The sequence below is a fragment of the Callorhinchus milii genome, unplaced genomic scaffold (assembly GCF_018977255.1).
Source record: "Callorhinchus milii isolate IMCB2004 unplaced genomic scaffold, IMCB_Cmil_1.0 Scaffold6, whole genome shotgun sequence".
Taxonomy (NCBI): Eukaryota; Metazoa; Chordata; class Chondrichthyes; order Chimaeriformes; family Callorhinchidae; genus Callorhinchus; species Callorhinchus milii.
The window spans coordinates 11,090,010-11,108,415 of NW_024704747.1; the positions used below are offsets into that span (position 1 = coordinate 11,090,010).

Below are 18,406 nucleotides of genomic sequence, written 5' to 3' on the forward strand. Positions count from 1 at the left end.
AGGATCAGTGTGCTCACACCCAGAGTGAGAGGATCGGGGTGCTCACACCCAGCATGTAGATGAGGAAGAGAAGGGGGCCAAGGATGATTTCTTGGGGTATCCCTCAGGTGAGCGAGTGGAAGCGAGAACCCATTTGCTGAAATGTAGTGCTGGCGGTTTGTAAGGTAGGACTCGAACCAAGCAAGGGTGGTCCCACTGACGTGGATGATGAGGACAGGCGGTGGAGGAGGATGGCGTGATGTGTCGAACGCGGCGGAGAGGTCCAAAAGGATGAAGAGGCAGAGGGAGCCCTGGTCACAGATAGAGAAGATATCGTTTGTGACTTTCACAAGCGCAGTCTCTACTCTGGGCAGGGCAGAAACCGGACTGGAGGGGTTCAAGTAGGACGTGGAGGGAGAGGTGTGTGCGTAGAAGACAACAGTGAGTTAAGGGTGGCGAAGTGGTGTCAGCAATCATTGTTGCTCTGGCGGCTGAAAGTCCCTTTCAGGAAGGAGAAATGTCTCAAAGCACTTCACAAAACTAGAGGACTTGCTAAACAATAAAATAGGACATCAACTGATAAGCAAGAAGATATAGGATTTTAGGAGGCAGGCAGGAAGAGAAGGAACAAGGTATAAAGTGGACCTGCTGGTCCCGGCAGCAAGTAGAGCCTGGCAAAAATGAATAGCAGACTGGTAGGAGAGAATACAGGCTGCAGAATGTTTGATGATTCACATGAAAGGCTCCGCAATACAAATAGCATTTGTTACACTGAAGTGTCAGAGGCAGGGATGGTGCCGGTCACCTTATTTGTGATGACAAAGCTGATAATGTAACAATCCAATCTTTAAGAGGCAGAGCAGAGGAGGGCTGCTGCTGCCTCCACTCATTGGCCCAAACCAGAAACTCTGCATTGCTGGTATTAATGAACTATTGTGTGTGGGTCCGAGGATTAGTATGCTCACACCCAGAGGGAGAGGATCGGGGTGCTCACACCCAGAGGGAGAGGATCGGGGTGCTCACACCCAGAGGGAGAGGATCGGGGTGCTCACACCCAGAGGGAGAGGATCGGGGTGCTCACACCCAGAGGGAGAGGATCGGGGTGCTCACACCCAGAGGGAGAGGATCGGGGTCCTCACAACATCCTCATAGTACCAACCTACTTTGCTGGCGAAGTGCTTGGAGTAGTAGGAGAGGTTGCTGGGTCCCGTGATACAAGTTCTGCAGAGAGATCCGACTGGACTTACCACCAGTGACCTCAGCTGATCCTGGGATCCTGTCAACCAAACAAGAACGGGTTGGGTGGTGCTGACCCACCGCATTGCCCGTGGCTCTCCTGAACAATACTCACTTGTCTGGTCGACTCAGTGACCAACTCCAACAACTTTTCCACTGCAACCTGCAGCCGGGCACATGTGCTCCGCACCAACTCCTGGTTTTCAAGCCCCACCTCAGGCCCAGCAAACATGCTCTCAGACAACCACTGCGACAGCTCCTGGCCCTCATCTGGCATTGCTGACCATGCACTGTTCTCCTCTGTCACACTCTCACTGACCTGGCTTGTGTCCAGTGACTCGCCTGAAGAAACAGCACAGGAATGGTCAGTGTCTTTCCTTCATATTGTTACAAGCTGTGTGTAGTGTGGACAACAGACAGAATTACCTGAACACTTACTAACCCTTATTTTAGATACCTTCCACATGATAGATTACGCCAATCTCAGGTACAGAAGAATCCCACAAAACGGCACTTGGTTATAGTGTCGCCTCACTGATGAGCCGGCGCCTGCACTAAAAAACAACAGACTTCCACGTCCCTAATAATTTCACTCCTCGTACACTGCCATTTCCCCCTCCCTCGCCACCGTTCCCCCCACCCCCACTCACCGCCGTTCTCCCCCCCCCCCTCGCCGCGGCCACCCTCTCTCTCACCGCGGCCCATCACTGCCGCCGACCTAAAACTGCAGCCTCTCTCTCGCTGCGGCCCCCCTTTCTCGCTGCAGCCCCCCTCACTCTTAGCGGGTAATATAAAAGGGAACACTAAAGTCTTTTCTAAACTTATTAAGAGTAAAGGGATGGTCAAAGGAAAGATGAGGCTGATTAGGGACCAAAAAGAAAAACTTCTTGTGGAAGCTGAGGTACTGAATGAGGACTTTGCATCAGTTTTTCCAAAAGAGGATGCTGCCAATGTCACAGTAAAGGAGGAGGGTAGAGACTTTAGATTAGATAAAAATAGGCAGAGATGTGGTACTTGATAGGGGAAGCTTAGCTATGAGGACAGGCTGGAAAAGTTAGGACTTTTCCCATTAGAGCAGAGAAGATTACGTGGGGACCTGATAGAGGTCTTCAGGATCATGAAAGGTTTCGACAGGCGAGATAGGGAAAAGCTGTTTCCGCTGGTAGGTCTGTCTGTGACCTGTGGTCACAGTCTTAAGATATCTACCAAAAGAAGCAGAGGGGAGGTTAGAAGAAATTTTTTCACTCAGCGATTTGTTCGAATTTGGAATGATCTGCCTGAAAGGGCAGTGAAGTCCAATTCGATAACAGCTTTTAAGAGAGAACTGGATAGTTATCTGAGGAAGATGGGTTTGCAGGGTTATAGGGAGAAAGCTGGTGAGTGGGGTTAATAAAAGTCAGTTGCTCTGTCAAAGAGCCGGCACAGACTCAATGGGCCGAATGGCCTCCTGTGCCGTAACATTCTATGATTCTATGATAGGTTAGCCGCGCTCAAAGTAAAAAAAGGCACCTGTAGAAGTAGAAAAGTAGAAAAATGGGATGCATCCTGGGGGAAATAACGGTGGAAATAGCAGAGGCTCTGGCCACAATTTTTCAATTCTCCTTGGATATGGGAGTGGTGCCTGAAGACTGGAGGGCTGCAAATGTTACACCCCTGTTCAAGTCTATTATGTGGCACTTTCAAAAAGTTTTGATAAAGTGCCACATAATAGACTTGTTAGCAAAATTGAGGGAACAGTGGCAGCATGGAACCAAAATTGGCCAGGAGACAGAAAGCAGAGGGTAGTGGTAAACAGTTGTTTTTCAGATTGGAGACAGGGAAACAGTGGTGCTCCTCAGCGGTTGGTATTGGGACCTTATCTTTTTAATGTATAGAGAGCAAAATTTTAAAGTTCGCAGATGACACAAAACGTGGAAACGTAGTAAACAGTGAGGAGGATAGTAGCAGACTGCATGAGCACATAGACAGACTGGTGAAATGGGCAGATGGAATTTAGTGCAGAGAATTGTGAAGTGATGCGTTTTGGGAGGAGTAATGAGGCAATATGAGATAAATGGTATAATTTTAAAGGGGTACAGAAACAGAAAAACCTAGCGATTCTACATACATAAATCTTTGAAGGTGGCAGGACAGGTTGATAAGAGCTGTTAAAACAGGCAAATTGAATCCTTAGCTTTATAAATAGAGGCATAGTATCAAAATAAGTTATGTTGAACCTTTACAATCGTTGGTTAGGCCTCAGCTGGAGTATTATGTCCAATTCTGGGCACCACATTTTAGGGAGGATGTCAGGGCCTAGGAGAGCGTGCAAAAGAGATTTACTAGAATGATACCAGGGATGAGGGCTTCAGTTATGTGGAGAGCCGAGAGCCTGGGATTCTTCTTCTTTGAACATAGAAGAAATTATGAACGGGGTTTTGACAGAGAAATTGTTTCCACTGGCGGGTGGGTCGGTAACCAGAGGACACAGATTTAAGATAATTGGCAAAAGAACCAGAAGGGAGATGAGGAGAATTTCTTTTAACCCAGAGATTTGTTACAATCTAAAATGTACAAAGGGTGGTGGAAGCAGATTCGATAATAGCTTTCAAAAGGGAATTAGATAGGTACTTAAAAAGAAAGAATTTGCAGGGTGTCACCTGAAAACTTTAGCTTACATTGGGTCTGTGAATACAGGACAAGGAACAGGAGGGGTCCTTACACCGATCCCTGAGGAACCCATTTAATGACCAAACTCCTCTTAATTTGCCAATTACTAACCCACATCCATGTTTTCCCCTCAACACCAACAGTCTGTGAAGGAGTCCCTCACGTGGTACTTCATGAAGGCCTGTTAAAGATCTAGCTACACTAGGTCACAAGGCATCCCACAGCCAGCTATAAAATCGCCTCCTCAACCTGTCAGCTCAAGCACTTGAGGTCATCCGTGTAGTCTGACTGATTCCCTCACCCACTATCAGCATCCAGTTATGCATCAATACAAGTTGTATTTTCTGAACTATTGAGTAAGTTGTCAGCAAGAGAAAAACATTGATATGAACAGCTGGAGCAAGAATGGGGCAGTGACACACTTAATGCAAGCAACTTGAAAAGCTCAAAACATCTTCTCTTCAACTAAATACACGTGGTAGGCAAAGTACATAAGGGAGGACATAACGGGGAAGGGCGAGGAAAGGAGCAATGCAGTTTAAAGTGCCTTGGGATGTGCTCTATCGCCTTGGGACATTCTCCCGACGTGAAAGGCGCTATACAAATGTAATTTTGTTTTGTTGTCGTAATGAGTGGGATACCTGCGTCTTGATTGAGCAAAGTTTTAGACTTGTTGGTCAAGTGTCTGGTGGCTGGGCTCTGGTTGTCCTGCAGACATCGGGCCCGGTTGTTGTCCAGGCAGATTCCGATCCGTCTGCTGATCAGATCTTCTGAGGCAAACGTTGTCCTCACCACATCAGATAGGAGCTTCAGCGCTCGCTCGTGCGAACATTGCAAGTCTTTCCTAAATGGTGTGGGAGGATGTGGGATTAGTTTGATATTCTTACACTGAACAGGAGTCCTGTAGCTCAATGGTTACAGCATTCGCCTCGCCAGTGAGAGAAGAGACCTGGGTTTGATTCCCTGGAGGGCGAAACCTTGGGCAAGTTTACTTTCCAAATGCCTGATAATAGTCCCTCAAGAAAAAATAAAAATAAATTGGCCACATCAGTCCACGACTGTCTGTGGGACATTGCTGTGGGCAATTGGCTGCCGCATTTCACCCAAACATAGTCAATTCACTTTACAGTATATTCTGTAAAGCGTTTTGAGACATCTAGAAGGCATGAAAAGCGCTATATCAAATGCAAGGATTATTATTATTATAAACATCCCGAGATGAGAAAAGTATGGAGTGGAGGACTCCATTCCAAATGGTGGAGTCGTGCATTGATTAGTGCACTCGCCTCACAAGTGAGATGACCCAGGTTTGATTCCTGGCAGGGCAAAATCTTGAGCAAGTTTCCTATTTCCACACCCTTTTGTTTGTCTAGCAGTAAGTAGGAACCTGATTGTAGGAACATAGGAATTAGGAGCAGGAGTAGGCCATTCTGCCCCTTGAGCCTGCCCCACCATTCAATAAGATCATGGTAACCTAACTCCATCTGCTCGCCTTATCCCCATATCCCTTAATCCCTCTATCCTTTAGAAATCTATCAATCTCAGTCTTGAATATGTTCAAGGACTCAGCATCTACAGCCTTCTGGGGTAGAGAATTCCACAAATTCACTACCCTCTGAGTGAAGAAGTGTTTCCTCAACTCTGTTCGAAAGGGCTCTCCCTTAATCTTAAGACTGTGACCTCTAGTTCTAGATTCTCCCACCAGAGGAAAAAGTCTCACACTGTCTAGTCTGTCAAGCCCCATAAGAATCTTATATGTTTCTATAAGATCACCCCTAATTCTTCTATATTCTAGAGAATATAGGCCTAGTTTACTCAACCTATCCTCATAGGTCAACCCCCTCATCCCAGGAACTAACCTAGTGATTCTACGCTGCTCACCCTCTAAAGCGATCACGTCCTTTCTTAAATAAGGAGACCAAAACTGCACACAATATTCTAGGTGCAGTCTCACCAAGGCCCTATACAGTTGCAGCAAGACTTCCCTACTCTTGTATTAATAATAATCCTTGCATTTGACGCAGGTATCCCACTCATTACAACAACAAAACAAAATTACATTTGTATAGCGCTTTTCACGTCGGGAGGACGTCCCAAAGCGCTTCACAGAACACACTGTAAAGTGAATTGACTGTATATTTGTGGGCGAACGCGGCAGCCAATTGCGCACAGCAATGTCCCACAAACAGTCGTAGATTGAAAATGACCAATTTATTATTGTTTTTGGTTTTGGAGGGATTATTATTAGGCTCTGTGTGAAGTAAGGAAACTTGCCCAAGGTTTCGCTCTGCCTGGAATTGAACTCAGGTCTCTCGCTTGCAAAGTGAGTGCTCTAACCACTGAGCTACAGGACTCCACGACTCCAGTATTCTAACCCTTTTGCAATAAACGCCAACATGCCATTAGCCTTCCTAGTTGCTTGCTGTACCTGCATACTAACTTTTTGTGACTGGTGTACAAGGACACCCAAATCCCTCTGAACACTAACACTATCTAGTCTCTCGCCTTCTGGAAGATAATCTGCTTTTCTATTTTTACTACCTGGTGAATAACTTCACACTTCCCCACATTATATTCCATCTGCCACCTTCTTGCCCACTCACCCAGCCTATCTATATCCCTTTGCAATCTTTTTGTGTCATCCTCAGAGCTTACTCTCCCACTTAGCTTAGTATCATCTGCAAATTTAGATATTTTAAGTTCTATGTCCTCGTCTAGATCATTGATTGTTAATTGACGGATCGCTTTCCAAGGGCAATAATCCCTCCAAAAAATAAACTGGTCATTCAATCCAGTTTACAGTATAGAGTGCACAGGCACCAAACTAAATTTGAGTAGGGGAAAGACGGGAAAGCTGGGACAATGCTCAGTTCTCCTGTGACTTAAATGAAAGTCGTCATCACACAAAACATATTGTATATTTCAGAACATTTATGGTGGATTTTTGGCAGGGCAGGATGATGTGTGCAGCGGGAGGCTGCTGGTGCTGCACTTTCCCACTCACCGCTCACGAGTCAGATGCTGAATGTCTGCACGGAGCATGGCTTCCAGGTTCGATCCTTCTTCGTTCTCACGGTTGCGCCGCTGCAGCAGTGTGTCCAGCTCAGACCTCTTGTCCTGCACTTCCGCCTGAAGCTGTGGGAGTGGCACCAGTGAAACAGAGACAAGAAGCCTGTCATTCTCAGAGTTTACTTAAAAAGTGGAAAACACAACCAAGAAGGTGACAGGCACCTGAACCCGTGGACTCAGCATGAATCTGACCCAAACAGAGCAAACACCACTCTACCCTTCACACAAGCACTCCACGGGTTCTCAGGGAAAACAGTTCAGATATTGACCAGACCACAAAATACTCACATTTCACACACAGGCCTCAGATCATGTCCTCTCCTGGTCAGAGCAGGCAAGTGGGCAGCAAAGCAGAAACCATCTGAGGTGCACAGCCCAAATCCAAAGGGATCCGTTAATCCCAGGGTTCCTCCGCGAACAAGCATAAATTGCTTAACAACGTTGAGAAGAAGCACCACCCAGCCCACCCCGTGCACTGCATGAACTCACTACCTATTGGCATGACAACAGCCCGCCTCTCTGAAGTCAAGCACAGTTCCCTCTTGTTCTGGAGAGATTGCTGATCTGTGAAATCATTGCACATGGGAGTCTAAAAGTTGGGAACTGCCTGGAACAGTCACATTAACACATTGCAACCAATTCTACTGAAGGAATAGCACCTCATGACTCAGTGCCTGCTGCAGCTCTGCTCACACAGCTCTGTGGGAACATGGCACATGCAAAAGCAAGACAGAGATAAACAATCAAAACAACCTGTCCCAAAACCTTTTCATGGCAATTAAATGGAGCTGACCAACTTGCTGAATCAACATTGAAAGTCACTCCCATGCTTAATTTCTTTTAAATTATGTTTTAGGACCAGCTGGGCTAACTGATTCCAGCTCTCAGCTGTCCTGCATGTAAAGCAGAAGTGCAAACCAACAGCTCAGCACATAAAGCACACCATGAGCCACAGGAAAATATCTCACCAGCCAGTGAGTGAGGCAAACATCACAATTACCACACAGAATTATCTGTCTCACACACACCAAGTTTTTCTATCGTTGGAAAGTTCTCATGAAAAAANTGTGTGCCACATAGAATCATAGAATTTTATGGCACAGAAGGAGGCCATTTGGTCTATTTCTTTGAAACAGCTACCACCTAGTCTCATGCTTTTTTTCTTTTTTAAGTACCTATTTGAAAGCTATTATCTAATCTGGTTCCACTGCCCTTTCAGGCAGTGCATTCCAGAAAGTGACAACTCACTGGGTTAAAAAAATCTCCTGTCTCCTCTCCGGTTCTTTTCCCATTTATCTTAAATCTGTGTCCATCTGCCAAAGGAAACAGTTTTTCCTTATCTACTCTATCATAATTTTGAAAATGTCTATTAAATCTTCCTTCAATCTTCTCTGCTCTAAGGAGAATAATCTCACCCTGTCTAGTCTCTCCACATAATTGCAGTCCCTCATCTCTGGTATAATTCTGGTAAATCTTCTATGCCCCTTCTCCAAGTCCTTGACATAATAATAATCCTTGTATTTGATATAGCGCCTTATCACTTCTTTGAGACTTTTGAAAGCGATTCACAGAATATGCTATATAATTTGTGGGTGAATCCCTCCTAAAGTGTGGTGCCTAGAATTGGACAAAATATTCCATTTAAGGCATAACCAGCGATTTGTAAACGTTCAACATAACTTTCTTGCTCTTATACTCTATGCTTCTATTTATAAAGCCAAGAATCCCACACTTTTTTTAAAACACTTTGTCAACTTGTCCTGCCACCATCAAAGATTTGTTGTGCATGTTAACACTCCAGGTCTCTCTGATCCTAACCCCCCGTTAAAATTGTACCATTTATCTTATATCATCTCTCCTCATTACTCCTTCCAAAATGCATCACTTCACAATTCTCTGCATTAAACTTCATCTGCCATGTGTCCTCCCATTTCACAGTCTGTCTATGTCCTCCTGCAGTCTGCTACAATCACTGTTTATTACGTTTCCAAGTTTTGTGACATCTGTGAACTTTGAAATTTTCTTCTTTGATACCCAAGACCAGGTCATTAATGCATATTAAAAAGAGCAGTGGCCCTAATACCGACCCCTGGGGGACACCATTGTATACCTGTCTCCAGTCTGAAAAACAACCGTTCACCACTACCCTCTGCTTTCTGCTTCTCAGTTAATTTCAGATCCATGCTGCTTCTGTTCCCTTAATCCCATAGGCTTCAATTTTGCTAACTGATAAAGTGCCACATATTAAACACCTTTTGAAAGTCCACATACGCAACATCATCGGCACTACCTTCATCAACCCTCTCTGTTACTTCATCGAAGAACTCATTTCACATAAACTTTATACATGTTATATATGTCACCCCCACCTACCTATCACACACTTTGCTCAATCCCCATATGAAGCAAGTCTGCACCATGGGCAATAAACACCCTCAGATCCAGGGAAGACACTCATGGGTTACATTAGGCTTCACCTGTGTGACATGCTCGACCTGCTGCTGGAGCTGTGCTGCCATCTGCCTCTTCTCCTCCTGGTGCAGCTGCTTCTCTTCCTCTAACTTTTGGGCGTAGGCCTCCTCCAACTCCCACAACAATCTGCTCTTCTCAACCCTAAAGTCCTCCTGCACAAAAACAAAGTAGCTCAGGGCACTGCAGAGCTCTGTGATGCACTTCAAGTGGCAGAGCAGGCACAAGGAAGGGCCATTCCTGATGAAGATGGGGTGTGGCACTTCGTACAATGATGGAACCTGGACTCACCTTCCAGAGAGTAAACAAATGCTGTTCAGATACATGCAGTCACACAGGAAGGAAAAGCTATGACTGAAAGGTGCAAGCCTTTCCCACTGGCAGATGGAATCACAGGACTTCATGTTACCAAAGCTAAACATTTTAAAGGAATATCATATCACAATTCTCTCAGTAGAATATGAAAATTGCAAATTAAAGTGCTGGGATGGACATGAGGACACAAATTGGGCCGGTGACAAATTGTGAGAAATCTTTTAAAGACTTATAAGAGGACACTGAGACCAGAAAAATGCGATACAAATGGCAGATGTAGTTTAACACTGATAAATGCAACATTTGGGAAAACGAATAGGGAGTGAAATTATTGAGAGACGGTAAAAGTCAGGGGAGTAGAAGACTGAGGGATAAGAACATAAGAAATGCTAAACGAAAAAAGACTGAGGTCCATCTAGTTCGCCTTCCACCTCCCTGGCGGTCGCATACACATATGTCCCAAACTACCTATGTATTATTTCCTAAAAGAAAACTATCTAATCTGTGTTTGAAAAAATCAACACTTCTTGCTTCAATCGTCTCCCTAGGAAGCTTGTTCTACAGGGTCACTATTCACTCACTGAAGTAGTGTTTGAGTAATTTGTTCTGAATTTACACCCCTTCAATCGCAAGCCGTGTCCTCTGGTTTTACTCTTCTGGACAAGTTGAAACAGCCTGTCGTGATCTATATTGTCTAGCCCCTTTAGAATCTTAAAGATAGCAATCATGTCATCCCTCAATCTTCTCTTTTCCAGCATGACCATGACAAATTTACTTAGTCAGTCCAGTCCTTTCATTCCCTCAATCATTTTGGTTGCCCTCCTCTATACCTTCTCTATTTCTCCAATACTTCTTCAGTACTCTATGTATGGTCTCACCAATGATTTATCCAGTGGCAGGATTACCCCACTATTGATCTTTTGATACATCCCAACATCTGGTTTGCTTTACTCACTGCCACAGAGCATTGTTGGAAGAGCTTCAACTTATTGTCAATCAGGACCCTAGGTCCTTTTCATTTTCCATGTTTATTTTTTTCCTTCCGTTTAAATAATAGTCCCTTCCAGGATTTTTTGTCCCCATGTACTTTACATTTCTCCACATTGAATTTCATCTGCCACCGATTCCCAGTTCCCAATTGTGTTCAAATCCTCCTGTAACCAATCTTGTTCAGCTTCGCAATCTACCACCTTCATTAGTTTGGGATCATCTGCAAACTTAGCCACTGTGCTTGTGATTCCTAATTCCAGATTATTTATAAAAATATTAAACGAAAGAGGTCCCAAAACAGACCTTTAGAACTCCACTGGTAACATTTTCTCAGTCTGATGACATTTCCTGTACCACCACCATGATGGGTTCTTCCAGTCAACCAATTACGTATCCATTGTAATATATCTCCACTGATTCCCGCTTTCTTTACTTTCAGTACCAGCCTCTCAAGAGGAACTGTATCAAAGGCCTTACTGAAATCTAGACATACAACATCCACAGCCTTACCCTTATCAAGCTTCCTGTCACACTGTCAAAGAAAACCAGTAAATTAGATTGGCAAGACTTGCCTTCATGAACCCATATTGCCAATCATTTATGATTTTATTTCTGTCTAGCTGCTCCATGATTTTATCCTTTGGGATGGGGGAAACAAGAATGACTCGTTTATAAATCAGTAACAGTGAGACGGCAGAAGCAGGAAGCAATCAAGGAGGTAAATGGGTGTGTGGGATTTATTAACCTGGGTGGTGAAGATAAAGATAGGGAAGTTATGCTGAAATTTACAGGACTTTGGTTTAGTCACAAATTAAATGCTCTGCTTACTTTTGGGCTCATTACAGGGAGATTGTCAGTCAGGGAGGGAGGCAGTGCAGTTTCACTGGGTGGTGGCCATGTATGAGACAATCTATACTAATAAAAACAAAATGTCTCTGTGTCTGTCTGCCAAGAACACAACAACTGATTGACTTAGAGAGATCATCGGAAAGGTCTTCCATGGGGAGTGTCATGGGCATATTTTCAGGGTGATCGGCCATCATTGATGAGCTATATTAAAAAATGATTTCATTAAGCCCCCAAAAAGTATGCATGATATTCTGCAACAAAGTAGTGACAGAGGAAATCACACACCCTTCCAGAGAGATACATCTATACTAATAAAGACAACATGTCTGTCTGTGTCTTGTCTTTATTAGTATAGATAGTCTATGTGTCAACAATGCAATAACCGATTGACGTAGAGACATGATTTATACCTAATCGAAAAGGTCTTGCAGGGTAGAGTGTCATGGGCATATTTGTTTTCAGGAATCCCCTATCGTGACCTAAAGAAGCTCATCATACATGTATGGACTCCAACAAGGAGTCCTCCCAGCAAGGAGTCCTCCCACAGGAGTTCTTCCAATACGAGTCCTACTAAAAGGATATGTTCCACTGAGGTCTTCCACTGAGTCCTCCCAACAGGAGTCCTCCCAAAAGATATGTGTGCAAATATGTGAACAAGGGATGCTAACAAGCTGAATGACACATTTTCTTAAATCTTAAGGGATAAAGATGCCTAAGAAGCAAAAATGAAGCCTTTCAAGGAAAAATAAAAATGCCAGACGAAAGAGAGAAAGCCGACAGTGGGGGAGGTTAGAGGAGAAACAGTGGGGAGTTTAGAAGTGAGACAGTAGGGGAGGTTAGAGGAGAAACAGTGGGGAGTTTAGAAGTGAGACAGTAGGGGGAGGTTAGAGGAGAGACAGTGGGGAGTTTAGAGGCGAGGCAATGGAGAGGGTGGAGGAGAGATGGGGACAGCTTAGAGGAGAGGGAATACTTTCACTCGGGATTGTCAGTGTTCAGAATCATTGACATAAGTTGCTCTTGAGGCTATTCAATAGAATCTTTCAATAGGGAACAGGCTCAGCAGCAAAAACATTAAAGATTTGCAGGAGAGAGAGAATTGGAGAGTGGGATAGATTTACAAAACAGTTAACAGTAGCGAAGACACAATGAGGCAGGTTGTTGAAGCCTTTGTAGCTTTCAAAAAGTACCTGAATATATGTAAATGCAGGGAGTGGGGAAAGGGCAGGTCAATGGGACTGAAAGAGGTGCTTTTGAACAGCAAGGACACGACAGAACAAATGGCCTTCTTCTGTGCTGTAAATTTCTATGGTTCTCTGGATGGGTTAATTGGCTGTAAATTTCAACATAAACATAAAAAGCATAAACTTTATATATCCTTAGCTGCACACATCCAACTAATACAAAAACATTCATCTCAATGCTCCCCTGAATTGGGATGTGAAGCCACATCAGCTGCTTTGGTTTGCCCATCACACTGTCAGACTCCAGCAATAACAGCGCTACCTGACTTGCTGACAGCATTTACGTGGAGCTGTTTTATCTGTTGCTCGAGCAGCAGCTCAGACTGACACTTCAGCAGCTCCATCTTCTCCTGGAACTGACATAGCTGCTTGCTTTTCTTGGTTTCGACCTGTGACCGCAGCATCTCTTGTGCCAGCAACATCCCTGACACCGATCTCTCACGCTATCAGCAAAGGACAGAGAAATCCAGGATAACGGACACAAAGCCACAGGATGATTCGATAGCTAGACCACTCTCACAGAATAAATCCTTATGTTTCATACATCACATCAACATCAAAGCGTTTCAAAGCTTTCAGAGCATTGCTGTCAATTGTAGTGACTATTTGTAGGCAAACATGACAGCCAGTTTGCACTCAGCAACTCCCACAAATGGTGATGAACAATAGCTTGCATTTATATAGCACCCCTCACAAAGGGTCATGTCCCAGAGCACTTGACAGTGGCGGAGCATGAGAGGTGACGGTCCAAGAGTAAGGTCTTCAGGCGTGACCTGAAGATGGAAAGGAGGGGGCAAGGCAGAGGGAATGAGGGAGTGTTCCACAGTTTAGGGCTGCAGGGGCTGAAAATGCAGCCACCAATGGAGGAATGGAGGGCACAAGTGATAAGCAGGAGGCTGGAGCCAGTTGAGCAGAGGCAGGGGGTAGTTGGGGAGTAAACAGATCAGAGGTAGGGAGGTGTCAGGGCATGAAGGAATTTAAAGACGAGTGTGAAGATCTTATGTTCTTATATGCAAATACTATTTCAGTGAGCGAATAGTGAACCTGTGAAACAGACTCCCTGGGGAGATGGTTGAAGCAGGAAGTGTTGATTCTTTCAAACATAGATTAGACAGTTTTCTTTTAAGAAATAACATTATAGGATATAGTACATAGGTAGTTCAGGGCATATGTGCATGCAACCACTAGGAAGGTGGAAGGCAAACTAGATGGACCTTGGCCTTTTTTCGTCTGGCATTTCTTATAAAGATCTTGAAATCGATCCGTTCGATGTTAGAGAGCCAGTGGAGTCTGGCCAGAACTGATATAATAGGTATGGAGTTTGGTGCGGGTGAGTATACGGGCGGCGGAGTTTTGGATTAACTGGATAGTGGAGTTGGGAAGACCAGCAAGGAGGGCATTTGAGTAGTCAAGACAGGAGGTGACGAACACATGGACAAGGGTTTTAGCAGCTTTTGTGGTAAGGTACGGCCAGAGGCTGGCAATGTGGCTGAGGTGGAGGAAACAGGTCCTGGTCAGGAACTGGATGCGGGGTTGGAAAGACAGCTGTGGGTTGAACCTGAGAGCGAAGTTGCGTACCAGCTCTGTAAGTCTGAGGAATAGGCCAAGGAGGTTGAGGAGGTCAGAGCCACAGGAGAGAAGACTTTGACGGGAGTCAAGGAGGATGGCTTCCGTCTTGACAACATTTAGTTGCAGGAAGTTTGTGCTCATCCAAGCCTGGATATCTCCCAGACAGGCTGACAGAACATCAGTGGACCTGGAGTTGCAACTGGAGGAGAAATAGATTTGGGTATCATCCGCATACTGTGGAAGTTGACATCAGGTCTGTGGATAACATCGCCAAAGAGGAAACATGTAGATGAGGAAGAGGAGGGGGCGAGATTTCACCCACACTCTCAGGGAATTCTCTCCCTAAATCTCTCCATCTTGCTCCCTCCTACTCCGCATTAATATGTTCTAAAAAAATTCTGACTCCATCTCCCTCCCCCTCTCCCCCATCTCCCAGTTTGTCTCTGTGAAATATTTTAAGACGTTTTCCTACATGAAAGTCACTGTATAAGTACAAGGTGTTGTAGTTGATTGTAAATGATAAAAACAATAAAGTGAATTGACAAGCTAATGACGACGCTTGTAGAAAGATCGAAAACAAGGAAACATTAGAACAAGGTCCTTTGGAAATGAGGTCAGAAAGGGCTGTGAGAATGTGGACCGCACTACTCCAGAAGCCTATAGAGGTAGAATAGACTGAAAAGTCTGGAATGGACTGAGATAATTGGGAAATCAGAGTATTAAGGGAGACTGGGTAGAGAAATATCATTAAAAATCTGACAAAGGGGGGAACAGGTGGAGCAGGCTGCATGCTGAATGCCACAGTGGACTGACCTGTTCCATTATGTTGTTGGCTTGGAGCCGCTGCAGCTCCTCAGTGAGCCGCTGTGCGTTCTCCTCTTTCTGTCTGTCCGCCTGCGCTGTGTGCAAGTGCTGCAGGTCCCCCAGGGTCTGCTGGTGATGCTCTTCAAGGCCCAGAAGCTCATTGCGAATCACATGCAGGCCAGACTGCTGCTCCAGCACAGTGCGTTGCTCTCCCAGTGCCTGCTCTATAGCTACCTGTCAGGGCAATGCAAAAGTCAGCAGCCTTCCAGCAACAGCCCTGTGCTGAACACAAACAGTCCCATTCAAAACCATTCAGCGCTTGTCCCATGAGCAATGGAAACTCAATAGAAACTGCACGATTGGGCTGCTCATGGGAAAAGTCGAAAAGTCAAAGTACACTACAGAAGGGGGCCATTCGACCCATCGTGTCTGTGCGGGCTCTTTGAAAAGAGCTATCCAAATCAATCCCACTCCCCAGCTCTCTCCCTATAGCCCTGCAAACTTGTCCTCCCCAAATAATTATTTACTTCTCTCTTAAAAGTTGTCATTGAATCAGCTTCCACCACCCTTTCACTCAATGCATTCCATATCTGAACAACTCACTGTGTGAAAACATTTCTCCTCACCTCCCCTCTGTTTCTTTTAACAACTATTTTAAATCCGTGTCCTCGGGTTACCGACCAACCCGCCAGTGGAAATAGTTTCTCCTTGTTCACCCTATCGAATCCCCTCATAATTTTGAAAACTTCTATTAAGTCTCCTCTTAAACTTCTCTGCTCCAGGGAGAATAATCCTAGCTTCTCTCGCCTCTCCTGATAACTGAAGTCCCTCATTCCTGGTACCATCCTGGTAAATCTCCTTTGCACCTTCTCCAATGCGTTAACATCCTTCCTAAAGTGTGGTGCCCGGAACTGAACACAGTCTCTAGCTGAGGCCTAACCAGTGTTTTATAAAGGTTCATCATAACTTCCTGACTTTTCATTCTATGCCCCTATTTATAAAGCCTCGTATCCTGCATGCTTTCTTAACAGCTTCATCTACTTGTCCTGCCACCTTCAAAGATTTACTTATATGAACCCCCACGTCTTTCTGTTCCTTCACCTCCTTTAAAATTGTACCATCAGCTTATATTGCCTCTCCTCATTCTTCCTTCCAAAATGCATCACTTCGCATTTCTCCACATTAAACTTCATCTGCCACGTGTCTGCCCATTTTACCAGTCTGTCTATGTCCATTTGCAGTCTGATACTATCCTCCTCACTGTTTACTACTTTTCCTAGCTTCGTATCATCTGCAAACTTGGAAATTGTACTCCCTATATTCAAGTGCAGGTCATTCATATAGATCAAAAACAGCAGTGGTCGCAATACTGACCCCCGGGAGACACCACCGCACACTTCCCTCCAGTCAGAAAACAACTGCTCACCACCACTCTCTGCTTTCTGTCTCCCAGCCAGATCTGTATCCATGCTGCCACTGTCCCTTTAATGCCCCAGGCAGTGGCAGCATGGATACCATCCTGGCTGGGAGACAGAAAGCTGAGAGTGGTGGTGAGCAGTTATTATTTTGCTTACAAGTCTCTTATGTGGCATTTTATCAAACGCCTTTTGAAAATCCATATAAATTACATCAACTGCACTAACTTCATCCACCCTCTCCGTTACTTCATCAAAAAATTCTATCAGGTTTGTTAGACATGATTTGCCTTTAACAAATCCGTGTTGGCTGAACTTTATTGACCCATATTTTTCTAAGTGAAATTTATTTTTGTCCTGGATTATAGTCTCCAGAAGTTTCCCCACTACTGACGTTAGGCCGACTGACCTGTAATTCCCGGGTTTATCTTTCTGCCCCTTTTTGTACAGGGGAGTAACATTTGCAACCCTCCAGTCCTCTGGCACCATACAGGAGGATTGAAAGATTGTGGCCAGATACTCCGTTATTTCCACCCTTACTTGCCTCAGTCACCTAGGATGCATCCTGTCGGGACCAGGTGACTTATCTACCTTGAGCACCGACAACCTTTTTAGTACCTCCTCTCGGTTTATCCTTATCTTATCCAATTTCTCTATCCTCTCCTCTAATACTGTGGCATTGGCTGCATCCTCTTCTTTTGTGAAGACAGATGCAAAGTACCTTTGTGGAGTCCTGTAACACAGTGGTTCGAGCACTAGCCTTGCAAGCGAAGACACCTGGGCTCGATTCCTGGCAGGGTGAAACCTTGGGCAAGTTTCCTTACTCTACATGCCTAATAATAATCCCTCAAGAAAAAAAAGCAATAATAATTTGGAAACTGAATCCACGACTGTTAATTTGTTAATTTGGTCACTCAATATATGACTGCTGTGTACAATTGGCTGCTGCGTTTCGCCCACAAATATACAGTCAATTCACTTTACTGTATTTTCTGGGAAGCGCTTTGCGACATCTAGAAAACGTGAAAAGCCCTATACCAAATGCAAGGATTATTATTATTAAGTACTCATTGAGTACGTCAGCCACAAGCAGATTTCCTCTTTGGTCCCCAGTACCTTTGACTAACCTTTTATTCTCTATATGCTTAAAAATACCTTTTATGTCACCCGCTAATCTTTTCTCATACAATCTCTTTGCCACTCTTATTTCCCTTTTCAGTTCTCCTCTGGTCTATTTTTTATTTGATTATCTTCTGTATTTTGGACCTAACATTTATCGTAAGCCTCCTTTTCCTGTTTTATTTTTGTCCCAATATCCATATTCATCCAGGGAGGTTTGGATGCCCTACCTTTCTCCTTTGTGGGAATGTATTTGTTCTGTCCTCGAATTATCTCCTCCTTGAAGGTTTCCCATTGCTCGTTAGCTGTTTTACCTGCCAATCTTTCTTTCCAGTCCACCTTGGCTAGGTCCCTTTTTAACTCACTGAAATTAGCCCTCTTCCAGTTGAGTATCTTCACCTTTGATTGCTCCTTGTCCCTTCCCATAAGTACGCTAAACCTAATGAGGTTGTGATCACTGTTGTCTCCTACTGAAACCTGCTCCACTTACCCCACTTCATTCCCCAGAAGTAGATCCAGCACTGCTTCCTGATCCAGAAAGTTATCCTGAACACATTTCAGGAATCCTTCCCCGTCCTTGCCCTTTACACTGCTATTTTGCCAGTCTATGTTAGGATAATTGAAGTTCCCCCATTATCACTACTCTATTGGCTTTGCATCTTTCTGAAATCTGCTTGCAGATTTGCTCGTCTATCTTCTTTC

General features: G+C 44.6%; 1 protein-coding gene across 8 annotated transcripts in view; it reads right to left on the bottom strand.

The window, feature by feature from the left end:
- pcnt (pericentrin) overlaps positions 1 to 18,406 on the bottom strand; it is a 132,433-nt gene that overhangs the window by 64,912 nt on the left and 49,115 nt on the right. For all 8 annotated transcript variants that reach the window (XM_042336372.1, XM_042336378.1, XM_042336375.1 and 5 more), the window contains 5 exons: positions 15,180 to 15,404; positions 9,411 to 9,557; positions 6,869 to 6,999; positions 4,506 to 4,708; positions 1,331 to 1,557 (listed from right to left, as the gene is read on the bottom strand). In XM_042336372.1, the coding sequence (XP_042192306.1) occupies positions 1,331 to 1,557; positions 4,506 to 4,708; positions 6,869 to 6,999; positions 9,411 to 9,557; positions 15,180 to 15,404 (933 nt within the window). The remainder of the gene's footprint in view (positions 1 to 1,330; positions 1,558 to 4,505; positions 4,709 to 6,868; positions 7,000 to 9,410; positions 9,558 to 15,179; positions 15,405 to 18,406) is intronic.